General features: G+C 31.8%; 1 protein-coding gene across 2 annotated transcripts in view; it reads right to left on the bottom strand.

Moving 5' to 3' along the window:
- The window catches only part of LOC145266915 (helicase POLQ-like), a 146,914-nt gene that overhangs the window by 42,856 nt on the left and 89,811 nt on the right, over positions 1–14,247 (bottom strand). For both annotated transcript variants that reach the window (XM_080122709.1, XM_080122708.1), the window contains exons 9-10: positions 11,704–11,805; positions 7,957–8,111 (exon numbers count right to left, since the gene is read on the bottom strand). In XM_080122709.1, the coding sequence (XP_079978835.1) occupies positions 7,957–8,111; positions 11,704–11,805 (257 nt within the window). The remainder of the gene's footprint in view (positions 1–7,956; positions 8,112–11,703; positions 11,806–14,247) is intronic.

Raw genomic sequence — 14,247 nt, 5'->3', positions numbered from 1 at the left:
TGTCCTCACCCATAGTTATAAATACGATCGCCCATTATAATCAAAAACATTTTAACAATTAAGAATCATAAAAATTAGAACTTTTGAGAATATTGGAACCTGGAACTTTAAACAGAATCAGTAATTGTATCAGAATCTAGAAAAATATTGGAATTCTCCAATCACTAATATATATATATAGATAGATCTTTGACTTACTTGTTGTTTCATCAAATACTTTTGCATGCAAAATCCGATCCCACATTGCTAATTCCTACCCTCTGATGAGAAGGAAAGTATTTCTTCGAAACTCCGCGGATTAAGGACTATCCACTTATCTAGTGTTTCCTTTTCAGATTAAATATGTTTTTTAACATGTTTTATTAACTGTTTGCTCATATATATATATATATATATATATATATATTGCATTGTAAAACATTAGTGTTATTTTCAGCGAACCATTTCTCTGTAGATCTAACAGTACGCTTAGGATCATTATCCTGTTGAAAAATCTAATCAGGAGGTAACTGAAGCTTGTCAACAGAAGCCATTAAATTGTCTTGTAGAATTTTCTTGTAGCTTTTGGTGTTCATCTTACCATTTATTATTGATATTACACCAACACCTTTTGCAAATAAACAGCCCCATATCATGATGCTGCAAACTTTACAATTGGCACGGTGTTCTTTGGTAAGTAGGTTTTACCGTCTTTTCTCCACACATGATTTCGATAATTATGACCAAACAACTATATTGTAGTTTCATCTGACCATAGTACCTTTTCCAAAAATGTACCTTCTTTATACTTAAGCTCTGGAGCGAATTTTAACCTGGCATCTCTGTGCTGTTTCATGGGGAATGGAGACTTCCTTGCAGTGCATGATTTCAGACAATTTCTGTGTAGCTCATCACTTGTACAAATACTACACTGATCTTGTCCCGAAGGCCAAGAAATGTTTTGTTTCTTTAATTGTTCCCTAAATTCATAATTCAGTTTTATCATTAGATTGTATATTGCTTTAAAATTATGTAATTTTACATAGATAATATTTATATTGAATAAAGTTAAGTTTCATTATTAATCGAATTGTTTTTTGTTTTGTTTTTTTTAAATGTTTTAATGCTCTTAAAAAAAAAAAAAAAAAAAAGAAAGAAAAAACTCGTATAGTATCGACAGTGATAGTTTGACAAATCTTACCTACATTGCCTGCAGGCATTTTTCAGTTAACAGGCCTTCTGTATCTCGGTGGCCGTGGTCTCAGTCTTTCCTTCCCACATGATTTCGATAATTATGACCAAACAACTTAGTTTTATTTGTTCATCGTACTGTTTGGGGAAAATGTACCCTATCTGTTTGCTCTGTAGCAAATTTTAACCTAGCATCCATGTTTCAAGGGGAGTGGAGTCTTCCTTGCAGTGCGTGATTTCAGACAATTTCTGTGTAGCTCATCACTTGTACGTTTGGTCAGTTTAATCCCAGATGCACTCATGTTTCTGCAGCTCTTCTCGGGTAACTTGTAAATCTTGTTGCATCTGGAGTCTTAATATCCTTGTTGATCTTGGTCTTTAATTTTCAATGCTGTTTTGAGTCTCAACCGTGCAATGAACAAAGCAATTGTAGTAAAAGGAATATTCAGGTTGCTAGAAATATTTCTGTAACTGTTCCCATCTTTCCAAAGAGACAAAATCAGTTGTTTTTGTGAAATAGTCAATTCTTTACCTTTAGGTATTACTACCGAGGGGTACCCGGCGTTGCCCGGGTGTTTGTAGGTGTGTGTGAAAAAAAACCCGAAATGTGAAAAAAAAAAAACAGGTGCCCGTGAAAAGAAAACGAAGCCTTGACGACACGCAGTTGGAAAATAGTAAAGTGTGAAAAAAAAACAGGTGCGCGTTTTTGATTGATGTGACGGCGATAGCTATTCAGCAGTTAGCATTTTGTGCGGGACAGTTTTTAATGAGGTCAATAAATCGGTTTGTTTGTTTTTAAAAATGCGCTCCCTGTTTATTAGGGTGAGCGTCTCGTCTCGAAATGAAAGCTATCGTCTGATATGACAAAGTCGACATTGACCAAACGTTACTTAGCTCTCTAGAGACCACTGGCTTTCGGCCAGTGATTAGAGTCGGGTTTCGCTTTTTTTATACCGAAAACTGAATGTAACGTGTGCCGATGCGGGAAATGTGGAATAATTAACGTTTGAAAGTCAATAAAATTAAATAGGCAGGCGAGCTCCGTGGTTAACTGCGAGATATTACAATTTATAGATGATATAAAAAGTTTTAAGAAGTTGTGAAGCGAGTGAGCGCTTCTCTGAAAGAAGCCTTTCGTGGACATCGAGGAAAAGTGTACATACATACATACATTTTTGCTTTTATATATAGATTACCCTAAAGTATTTGTTAAAATTGATTTGTACAAATACTTTTTTCCACCCTTTAAAATGAAAATAATGCATTAATTTCTTTTAGAAACGGAATTAATTACGTTTATTATTACTTTTTAGTAGTATGTATCTTTATACATAAAATGTATCAAATTTTGTTTCAGTTAAGGGTTTTACATACATTAAAATACAACTTTCCATGTGTAAGAATATTTGTTTCACCCCACTGTATATATATATATATATATATATATTTACCAGTGATGAAAAAACCGGACTAGAGTGCTCAACGTGTAGCCAGAGCAGTATATAGGAAATTTATTACTGTGAGTCCAGAATGAGTTTACATATTGTTTCAGCTAGTATGTATATGTATATGTATGTATGTGTATTTATATGTGTTTCACTTGTATGCATGTATATATAGAATGTGTATGCGTGTGCATATATTGGTATGTGTGCATGCATATATGTGTATACATGTGAATATATATATATATACATATATATATATATATGTATGTATGTATAATTTTTTATTGAGCCCATAATAAATTTACATTACTGTTTCCATTGGATTTTCACCCCAGGAGATGAGGTAGAGTACCAATTTCATCGGAATTTAAATTTCGATGAAATTGGTACTCTACCTCATCTCCTGGGGTGAAAATACAATGGAAACAGTAATGTAAATTTATTATGGGCTCAATAAAAAATTAAAAAATTATATACCGCTCTATTAACATATCGAGCACTTTTATCGTTTTTTTTTACCTTATTTCCCTTGAAAAGATATATATATATATATATATATATATATATATATATATATATATACGACTAGCTTCGTCAGAATTCAGAGATCTATGAATTCTGATGAAGCTAGTCGGATATTTCCTCTTCTTTTTGAGAATTTTCCCCTAGCTGAAACAATATGTAAACTCATTCTGGACTCACAGTAATACATTTCCTATATATATATATATATATTTCTGTGAAAAACATTTTTTTCAATCATAGTTCACTTTTTATTATCAATTTATGAAGCTCAATGTAATTACAGAGCATATAACAAATAAATGACAAAAGTCTATATTTCAAATTTCATGTTGACCATTTTACAATTTATTCCATTAAGTGCATAAACATTTACAATTCTTGACAGTAACTGTTTCGTAGTGCAAAATCATTCATTTAAGTATTATATCCATCAAGGAATCTATTCTGCTCTTAATTCCTCAGAAGAAATAGCAATTATAAATCCATTAAAAGAAAATAAAATGCATTTGGGTATGACTACAAAATCCGAAAAATGGAAGAGAAGTTGCAATTTCTTTTTATTTCATCTTTTATTACGTCATTACGCAGAATAGATTCACGATTGATATAATAATTAAATGAATGATTTTGCACCACGAAACAGTTGCTGTCAAGAATTGTGAAAGTCAACGTAATTAAAGGAATAAATTGTAAGATGGTCAACATTCTGAAATTTGGAATATAAACTTTTGTCATTTATTTGTTATATGCTCTGTAATTACAATGAGCTTGGTAAATTAAGGATTGGTGTAAATAAAAGGTAAAATATAATTAAAAAAACTATTTTCTCACACACACATATATATATATATATGCACGTGAAACATTTTCAAATATTTTGTACTGGTATTTTTTGTTTCTTAATCTCATTCATCCAGAGGAAGTCTCGAAATAAAGACGAAACGTCGATGAACACATAATACGGTTTGTTCCTTTTTATTTCTCTATTTTGTCGGAATACTATTTCCATTATTTTCATCATATATATATATATATATATATATATATATATATATATATATATCATACTTTTGATATAAAACAAGCACAAATAGATAAAATTAATTTAAATATATATATGGGTGTGTTTAAGGATAAGAATAAATTCAATTTTTAAGGAGAGACTTATCGGGATAAAATAAAGCTCAACAATTCTTTTGAGTATATATAGGAATCAGTTAAGTGAGAAAATGAAGGTATGAAAACCATATAATAATAATATATATATATATATATATATATATATATATATATATATATATATATATATATATATATAGAGAGAGAGAGAGAGAGAGAGAGAGAGAGAGAGAGATTTATTCATTTATTTAATAGAGTATAGGGGTGTTGAGTAAGTGAGAACTCTAATGGTTTCAAGAGTTCTCACTTATCCAACACCCCTAATTGATGTTTTCCCTTATTAAATAAACTAATAAATCTATCTATATATTAATATATAGTTTTATACCTTCATTTCCCCCTTTACTAATTCAAAGAATAACTGACAAACGTCTATATTCCAAATTTCATGATGTTGACCATCTTACAATTTATTCCTTTAAGTACGTTGACCTTCACAATTCTTGACAGCAAAATCATTTACTTAATTATCAAATCAATCAATGAATCTATTCTGCTCTTAACTCCTCAGAAGAAACAGCAACTATCAGTCCATTAAAAGAAAATAAAATGCAGTTGGACATGACTACAAAATCCAAAAATTCAAAGAGAAGTTGCAAATACCTTCTATTTCTTTCTTTTATTATGCTATTTTGAATTTTCAGGTAAAGTCACTAAAATTTAAATTTGAGTATTAATAAATCGTATTCATTTTGATATACACAGCTAAAAAATATTTTATTTAATATTTTATTAATTTATTATTTATATTTAATCTATATATATTTATTAATAATTGTAATATCTATAACAAATGTCTAAGATGGTCAATATCATGAAATTTAGAATATAGATTTTTGTCATTTATTTGTTATATATATATGTATATACATACTTAGTTATATACTTTATTTTGTAAAAGAGAATTCCATCAGAGTGCTCTGTTATAAGGAAAGAGCGTATTATTTATATTTTTATTTAAAGAAAATTAAAATGAAATAAGTCATCAAACCTGATAATAGGCGACTGTTTTAGATACCCATATCAAGCTCTCTTCAGCCAAAAACGGTTCCCTATTATCATCGATTTTTTATTTCTAATTATTACGGTTCTGAACTTTTGAGATGAGGATTGATTATTTGTATTATTTGGATTATTCCGGACTATTGTTCTAATCTCGATAATACGGTACCAATGACTTATCTAAACTTTCTGTAAATAAAATATATATATATATATATATATATATATATATACTCGAGCTTTTGTTATTCAAAAGTAATAAACTAATGAATTCAACGAGGTTGTTAGATAGTGCTCAATAAAAAAAGAGCTATCAATACTTATTTATTGTTAAATAAACATGTTTACATCCCGCTGCTACAAACAGATAATTATTCATTGAACATTTGAATAGTCAAGTCGCTGCCTGATGATATCTGTTGTTTGATTGAAACAAATGGCTGTTTGTAGCAGCGGGATGTAAACATGTTTATTTAACAATAAATAAGTATATATATATATATATATATATATATATATATATATATATATATACTAAGGCAACATTGTTTCTTTTAAGCATATTTCGTTGACAAAACACAGACAATTCATGCCCATTCATTTGATTTGGATCCTTTCTAATTTTCTTATTTATATTTGCATGCTCAGTAATTTTCTTATTTCAGGCCAAGAACTGGCTGACTTAGTTGCTATAGTTACTGTAAGTCCAAGTACTTTCAAATCCATGTGGATTCATCATCAGGGATAAGTAATCAAATGGATATTGGATTATTTACAAAAGCGTGTGTTTTAGTTTATCTATATATATATATATATATATATATATATATATATATATATATATTATTAGTAAAAGTAAATAAGGGGTTGATGTAGTTTGATTGAAGCATTATGTGTAATATATATATATATATATATATATATATATATATGAACATATATTAAATCTATATATATACAGAGTGATTGAAAACTCTCTATTCTAAAATACATACAATTTATTTTTGAAATATAATTTATAAAATTAACGAATATGAGAAGTAAGTATAATGCAAGTATAAAATTAAATATGGCCGCCTTCATTCGCCACCAGCTTTTCAAGTCGGCTAGGAATCGCGTCAACTGATTTCACAAGAAACTCATGCAGAATGGTAGTCATAACTTTACGTATTCATTCTTTTAAATTCCTTGGTTTGGTTGATTAGAATTTCTCTTTCAGCCAAACCCAGAGTAAAAAGTCATAGGGCGTTAAGTCAGGACATCTGGCCAGCCATTTGTGTGAACCGCAACAATCCATCCATCTTTATATCAAGAATTGGGCATTCAGCAATTCACAAACAAGGTACCATAGTATGTTGAGAGATGAAATTGGACCAATTATTAGTGCTTGGTACAATATTGAAGATTTGATTTTTATGCAAGACTAGCGGGGGGTACCCAGCGTCGCCCGGGTGTTTGGAGGTGTGTGTGGTCGGGCATGGGTGGGTGGGGGGGTGTTAATGAAAACCTAAGAGTAAGCGAAGTAAAAAAACCCAGAAAAACGAACGTTAAAAAATCTGTAAAACACGTGAAAAATGGCTTAAATAACCCTGCTTCAATATTAAAATTTAAAAAATCGAAAAAAAAAAAAAAAAAGAAGACATCTCACACCATGATTCGAACCCAAAATGTTTAGATAATGAGGCTGCACTCTAAGCAACTGAGCTAAGACGACGTTGCCGAAATTGTGTCACTTTTTCAAATATTTAAAGTAAATCAGGTTACGACGTTGTATGCCGCATGCGTAGAAGCGAACTCGTCATGCATACTTGGCTCTTATAAAGATAGAATATTGCATATATTGTACTGGAGCGATAGAATGATCTAACCATTCCAATCCTGTAGGGTGTATCATGCTCTTAAGTTTTTAACATCTTTTATGCGATAAAAAAAAGGCACTGATTATGAACTACTAGCCTGGGATTGAATGATGATCAACGGACTTTAAAGATTGATATACAAAGTAATTTTGGGATAATTATTCAGAATTGGAAATCAAAAAACTCAGAACTTTTGAGGGCATCGAAATCAGAAAAATTTGTGCCTATTTTCCAATGCTAAAATATGATTTTTATTGCTTTTCTCTGTTTATGTTTGTTTAAATCTTAATTTTCCTCGGCTCGTACTAATGATGAAATGATAAACATTTATTGATTTTAAACTACTAGCAAGACTAAAATTTATAGATCATCGCATAAATGTATTTTTCATATTTCTAAAAATATATGCTCACATTGCATGTTTTTGTTTTTTCTGCGATAATCTGACCAAACCCCACTACCACCACCCCCAACAAGAAAAAAAAAGAAAAAAAAAAAAAAGAAACTTTATATTTAAAAATTTAAAAAGAATTGGAATCAGTTCTTGTATCGGAATCAGGGAAAAATATTGGAATCATCCCATCACTAATACAAAGGAAGGTAAAAAAAAAAAAAGAAAAAAGTACATTTGATGTGATAATGGGATTTTAGATGGAGCTAAAACGCATGTTCATTTACATAGAGAACCTAAATTACACACTTAGTATTAACAAGACCAACAACAAAATTAGGGTTTTATTGTATTACACAAAAACATACTTACAATTACTTACCTTTTGTATTTCGCCATCAGCTTACACAACATGCTGGAAACATTTTCACAATTCTTCTTTGTGGGGCAAAATAAAAGACAAGAATTGGTTGGAATCACCTCCAAGACTAATCCAAAAAGGTGATCAGGATCAGTTTTATTCATTTCAGGTTTATACTAGGCAAAAAAAAAAAAAAATAATGGTATCATTGGAATTTGCACACCAGTGCTAATTCGGTTTAAAACAAAACAAACAAAATTGTACTTTTTTTAGTCAATTAAATGTAATATATATTTGCGTTCTTTGGACTACTGTTCTTATCTTGAGTGCTATTTGCATAACGTTTCGGTTGATATAGCTTCCGACATTCTCTAGGTGTATTTTGTTGAACTCAAGAATCTTTCTATAGAACTCGAAAATCTGCATAGAATTTCAAGTGAACACTAACTGGGGTAGCATGCTCTTGTTCTACCAGACGTGACTGGGTAAAGGTCCTAAGTAATTCAAAATTGTATTTTGGGTGTTGACTGCACTTAGGATTGAACATTCTTACATGACACTCTTCTGGAGGTTGAAGGTTCAATCCTCAGTGCGAGCAACACTCGAAATACAACTGTGAATTACTTAGGGCTTCTACCCAGTCATGGCTGATGAAACTAAAGCATGTTACCGCTTAATTAAAAGATTCTATTTGAAATTCTGTGTAGATCCCTGCGTTTAGCAGAAAGATTCCTGTGTTTGACAAGATAAACCTGAAGAAAGTCAGAGATTACATTGATAGAAACGTGAAAATAACACCCAAGATGAGAATAGTAGTCGAAAGAATCAAAATAATATGAATAATCAATCCTCATCTCAAAAGTTTATAATTGTAAGATTAAATGAAAATATTACATTTCCGTACTTTTGAGATAGGATTAATAATTTGTAACATTTTATTCTTCAGACTACTATTTTCATCTTACAATGTTATTGGTCCTTGTTCAGTATTCTGTCTATAATTAAAAAGATAAAAAAATAAAAATCTGTGATGCAAAGACAATATTGTGCACCAAAAATTACATAATTGGAATCAAATAGTTTCATTTTTATAAAGAAAATCATTTTTAAGCATATTTAAATTTTTCTGATGTTCCCTCCTCTTCACATGTATAAAATGGCTTTTTAAAATATCACAAATTTGAATTATTTGAACTTATCATGGTGTTGTGAGATCTTCGCTCATCCTTTAGTTATAAAATTTGATTTTCTTGTATAGAAATAAAACTACTTGATCAATTTACATAATTTTTGGAATATGATATTTTCTTTCTGTCACAGGTATGTATATCATACAAGTTTTTTTTGTTTTTTTTGTTTTTAAAGCCGGAATAATTTTTTTTTTTTTTATATAAGGGGAACTCTGAATATGCACCATGTTTTTTGCACACTATTTCAACCAATGTAACCTCTGAACTTGTTTAAATACATCTTGTCAAATTCATGAATTTTGAATGAAACACTTTGTTTAATCCACAGGGGGTTACTTGTTTTTGTTCTGTCAGCCATGACTGGGTAGAAGTCTTATGTAATTCATAATTGTATTGTTAGTACTGCATGCATTAAGGATTGAACCTTCATCCTCCAGAACACTGTCACTTAGAAGTGACGAGAACCTAACTTAGCAACTTTATCCGACATGCAATGAATGTGCAATGGGCGTGCAATGGATCCTTGTAAGAATAACATTCAGAGACTACAACAGGAGTCCAAATAATTCAATTAAAACAAATCGCCATATCAACCATCAATGGGTTATTTAATGCTGAACCAAATTTTTATTTTTTTAGGGAAATCGCTCAAGACAAGGCATAAAGCCACTTGATATAAAGAACTAAAAAGAACGAAAACTGATTATTGCAAAAACAGGAGACGCCTCCTGACCTTAGTCTTGAAAAAAAAAACCTAGACTATAAGAAAAAGGAAAACAGTGAGCAGGAAGGGAGTTCCACAACTTTGCAGTCTACTGGAATAGAAAGCTGTATTAAAATGAGATCTTAAAACAAGGAATTGATGAAGACCACTAGACCAACAAGCCAAACGAGCTGGAACAAAGGAAGCAGGGAATAAATTAGACAATTCTGAGGAGCATATGCCATAGTATTTGTAGAAAAGACTGAGACTAACAACCTCACGTCAGTGAGAGAGATAGATTGCAGCGAAGAAGAAAGTAGAAGGGGGGGGGAGTCAATCAAATTAGATAGGTTTCTGTAATTTATCAAGAGCCTTATAATGGGACACAGATTCACCACACAAAATATGACAACAGTACTCCATACATGGGTTGATAGTAGATTTATAGAGGAAGCAAATAGCCTCGGGTGTGAGGAAGTGTTTAGAACAATAGAAAGAACCTACTTTTTTGAGAAGCGGAAAAAGCAATGGATTTAATATATGGAATCCAAGAAAGATTTTGTGATAAAGAAAGACCAAAATATTTTAGAATCGATTTCTCATCGCGAGCAGAGTCATCCATAAGAATCTCAGGAAGAAAAGGGATACACCTACGAGTGAAAGACAATAGCTGAGTTTTTACAAGATTAAATTAAAGAATCCATTTCTTACTCCAATCCATAATAGAACCCAAATCAATTTCCAGATCAATCAATAATAGATCAAATAATACTAAGCCCCTCACCCTTGCTGCGTGTTGGTGAAATGATGGTCGAATAAAATTAAAATTGTGGCAAAAAAATGTTGTCTTTATAATCAAACTAAGGCCGACCCTCTTTCCTATTATCAAATAAACTCTACAAAACAGGCACTTCTTACAAAACTTGTCTTTTCCATTTTGTATCAACCCTTAAACAATTCTTTCCATTTCTTAATGACAAACAAAACATTGAATTTTACTTGCATTGCTGGTTTCTTTTTTTTTTTTTTTTTCACATAGATGTTTATAAGTAGTATATAAATATTCAGTTCTCTTCTGATGCAAGAACTTAGACACCGGGGTTGGAAAGTGGGATTGAGAAGTCAGTGCCCCTGAGGAGGGGGACTCTGACCTGCAAAAGGTGCCTGAGCAGCCCTGTCGGAATGTAAGCCAAATTTTGTTTACTTCTAACCAAATTCCAACACTACACCAAAAATTCCTAAATCAACTCTGTTTATTTTATTTCTGAGTTAAATTTCTGACAAAACATTATAAGCTACAAATCCAGATTTTCCAAAATACAGTTGCTTTATTTTTCTAATAATAATCAACCAGGTTACTCGGTGTTGCCCTGGCATGCTAATATAATACTACACAACAAAGGAGTGTGATTTTGCTGATTATTAGCTTGATTGGGAGTGTTTATGTTGGTGAAATTTGTCGGTGCACATTCGATTAATTTACTTGAAAAACAAGCACAAGGATACTACATTGTGGTGATGGTACAGAGGCTACAACATGATAGATAGTGTGGTATCTATTAGATAAGAGGCTCTTTTACGGACTCTTTCAAAGTAAAAAAAAAACTAAAGGTTGGTAAACTAGTTAAGATGTGCTAACAATACTCCATGCATCAGCGACTGGTAACTTTTTAGACATATAAAATACTGTGAAGTGTGAGAAGTTTTCTAGCTCAGTAAAGGGAGCCCACTTTCTTGGCAGCATATTTAGCAACATCTACGCATTTGCTTCACTTGTTTTAAACTATGATTCCGTGAAAGAAGGAGGGTCAAAGATAAGCAGCAAGGTGGTAGTATTTATAAAGACAACACGATAAAATCAAAAAAAATATTTACCTGAAAATTAGTTGTTCTTTTATATTCTAAAGGATTTTCTGATAAGTTTGGATCTACACGGTAGATATTTTCCCCGACTTTGACATATTCGGTCAACTTCACCTATAGTTAAAAATTAAAAAAAAAAAACATATTAAACAATATACAGAAAAAATGTATGTGTACATTATACAGGGTATCGCAAAAGAAGCTGATGGTTAAAAAAAAATTAATAACTTTTTTAATTTTTTATATTTTTCTTTTCTTTTTTTCAGATCATCTCGAGTAACCCTTCCAAGGTCGTCATGAGTCGTTACACAACCAAGGAGCGGATATTTATCGTAGAGTTGTATTTTCGGTTGAATGAGTCAATATCAGAAACTGAAAGAGAATTTCGATGAAACTTCAACACAAGAAATTCCCCTACTCGCAATGCAATAAAAGCTATGGTGGCTCGATTTCATGAGCAAGGATCTGTATGTGACCTCCCTAAATCTGGTAGACCCCGTACGACAAGAAGTGATGAGAATCGTCAGAGATTAGCAGAGAGTGTGGCCGAGGATCCATCAACATCAGTAAGAAGGAGATCAGGTCACATTGGGGTCTGTCTCTCGATCATCCCTTCACAGAATGCTTCATGAAGAGGGCAAATTTCCATATAAAATTCAATTCGTGCACGAACTTCAGCCAAACGATCCGGAAAAAAGGTCAGAATATGCCATGCAATTCCAAGATTTGGCCAATGGTTGGTTGGTTGGTTTTTTTTTGTTTTACGGCATATCAACCTTTTTCAGGTTATTTAATGCCGAATCTAGTGATTTTGATTTTTTAATGGAGTATATTTGTTTTTTAAGTCGGATTTTATTTAACCCATAGTTGGGACCCTAACAGGTACTACCACTCCGGGTCAGAGTGGACCTGGGAGCAATGGCAATTAAAGGGTGGCTCCACACTCCCCAAGGGCCGCAAGGTGGGGCCTCACCATCGGATATAGTTTTAGATCATATCCAGGACCGTTGTATAAAGGGTTCTTTTTAAATTTTTTTATAAAGGCCAATTTTTTTAAGATATGAGAGTATGGTGTTGGGATTGTTTTTATCAAAACTCTTTAATATTGTTTTCTTTGTAGAATCGATTTCCTACGGTTACAAAATCAGTACATTCAATGATTATGTGTTTGATTGTGAGTGGTGTTTGACAAGGTATACAGATGGGTTGGCTTTCTTTTTTTAGGAGATATGAGTGGGTTAAGTGAGTATGGCCTATTTTTATTCTTGTTAGTTTGACTTCTCCTTTTTTGTTGAGTTTTGTATTTTGTTCTTGTTTTTTGATTTTTTGCATGATTTTGTGAAGTTTGTTGTTAGGGTGTTCATTCCAGTAGGTTTGCCATTTCTCTGTTGTATATGCGTTGATACATCTTTTTAGATCTATGTATGGAATTTTAAAATTTGCATCAATTGAGAGATTTAAGGCATTTTTTGCTGCTGAATCTGCTAATTCATTACCTTTAATACCGGAATGGCTTGGTATCCAGCAGAAAATGATTTCTTTTTTACTGTTTAATTCAGTTAATTTTTGGAGTAATTTTGCGATTAGGGGGTTGTCCATCTTTTTATTTTTAATCGCTTTTAGAGTAGATTGGGAGTCTGAAAGGATTATAAATTTGTTTTTTTTGTTATTGGAAGCGAGTTTGAGAGCTAGGATTAGAGCATGTATTTCAGCACTGAAGATTGAGGTTTCTTTTGGGAGATTTGATTGTTTTTTGATTGATTTATTGAGTATTGCTGCACTGGCTGTTGCATTATTTTGTTTAGACCCATCTGTATAGATGTGTGTGTGGTCTGGATACTTTTCTTTGATTTTATCGAGATCATCATGATAAGTTATTGGATGAGTATGTTTCTTTTCATATTTACTTAAACTTAGGTCGATGTTAGGGGATATGATTTTCCAGAGAGGGGTTTTGAGTAGGACGGTTTCGTGAATTTTGGTTATGGGTAGATTTGCTTCTTCGGAAATCGATTTTATTCTAAGTCCAAAGGTTTTGATTGCGTTTTCTTTTTGGTCGAAAAGGTGTTTACGGTTTGGATTTAAAGTGCTATTGTGTGCTGGGTTTGTGGGGTTCGCTGTAAGTTTTGTGTAGTATTTTAGACCAAGGTTTTGATTTCTAAGCATTGGAGGAGTTTCATGTGCTTCTGCATACAGGCTTTCTACAGGGGAGGTTGGAAATGCTCCTAGTGCTAATCTTAGTCCAGAGTGGCATATTGTGTTGAGGGTTTTTAGATATGACTTTCTGGTGGATTGATATATGAAGCTACCATAATCTATTTTTGATCTAATTAATGCTCTATATAGTTTGAGTAGTGTGTTCTTGTCAGCTCCCCAATCTGTATGGACAATGACTTGTAGGAGTTGTAATGCTTTATTACATTTGGTTCTGATGTGATTGATGTGTGGAATGAAATTTAGTTTTTTGTCAAAAATGATTCCCAGGTGCTTGTGTTCGTTTACAAATGGAATTTTTTCACCTTCAATCTGTAAGGTTGAGTCAGGGTGAAGTTTGCG

This window comes from Euprymna scolopes, chromosome 42, assembly GCF_053919585.1.
Source record: "Euprymna scolopes isolate OS-2025 chromosome 42, ASM5391958v1, whole genome shotgun sequence".
NCBI lineage: Eukaryota > Metazoa > Mollusca > Cephalopoda > Sepiida > Sepiolidae > Euprymna > Euprymna scolopes.
This window is presented reverse-complemented; position numbering and strand designations above follow the sequence as displayed.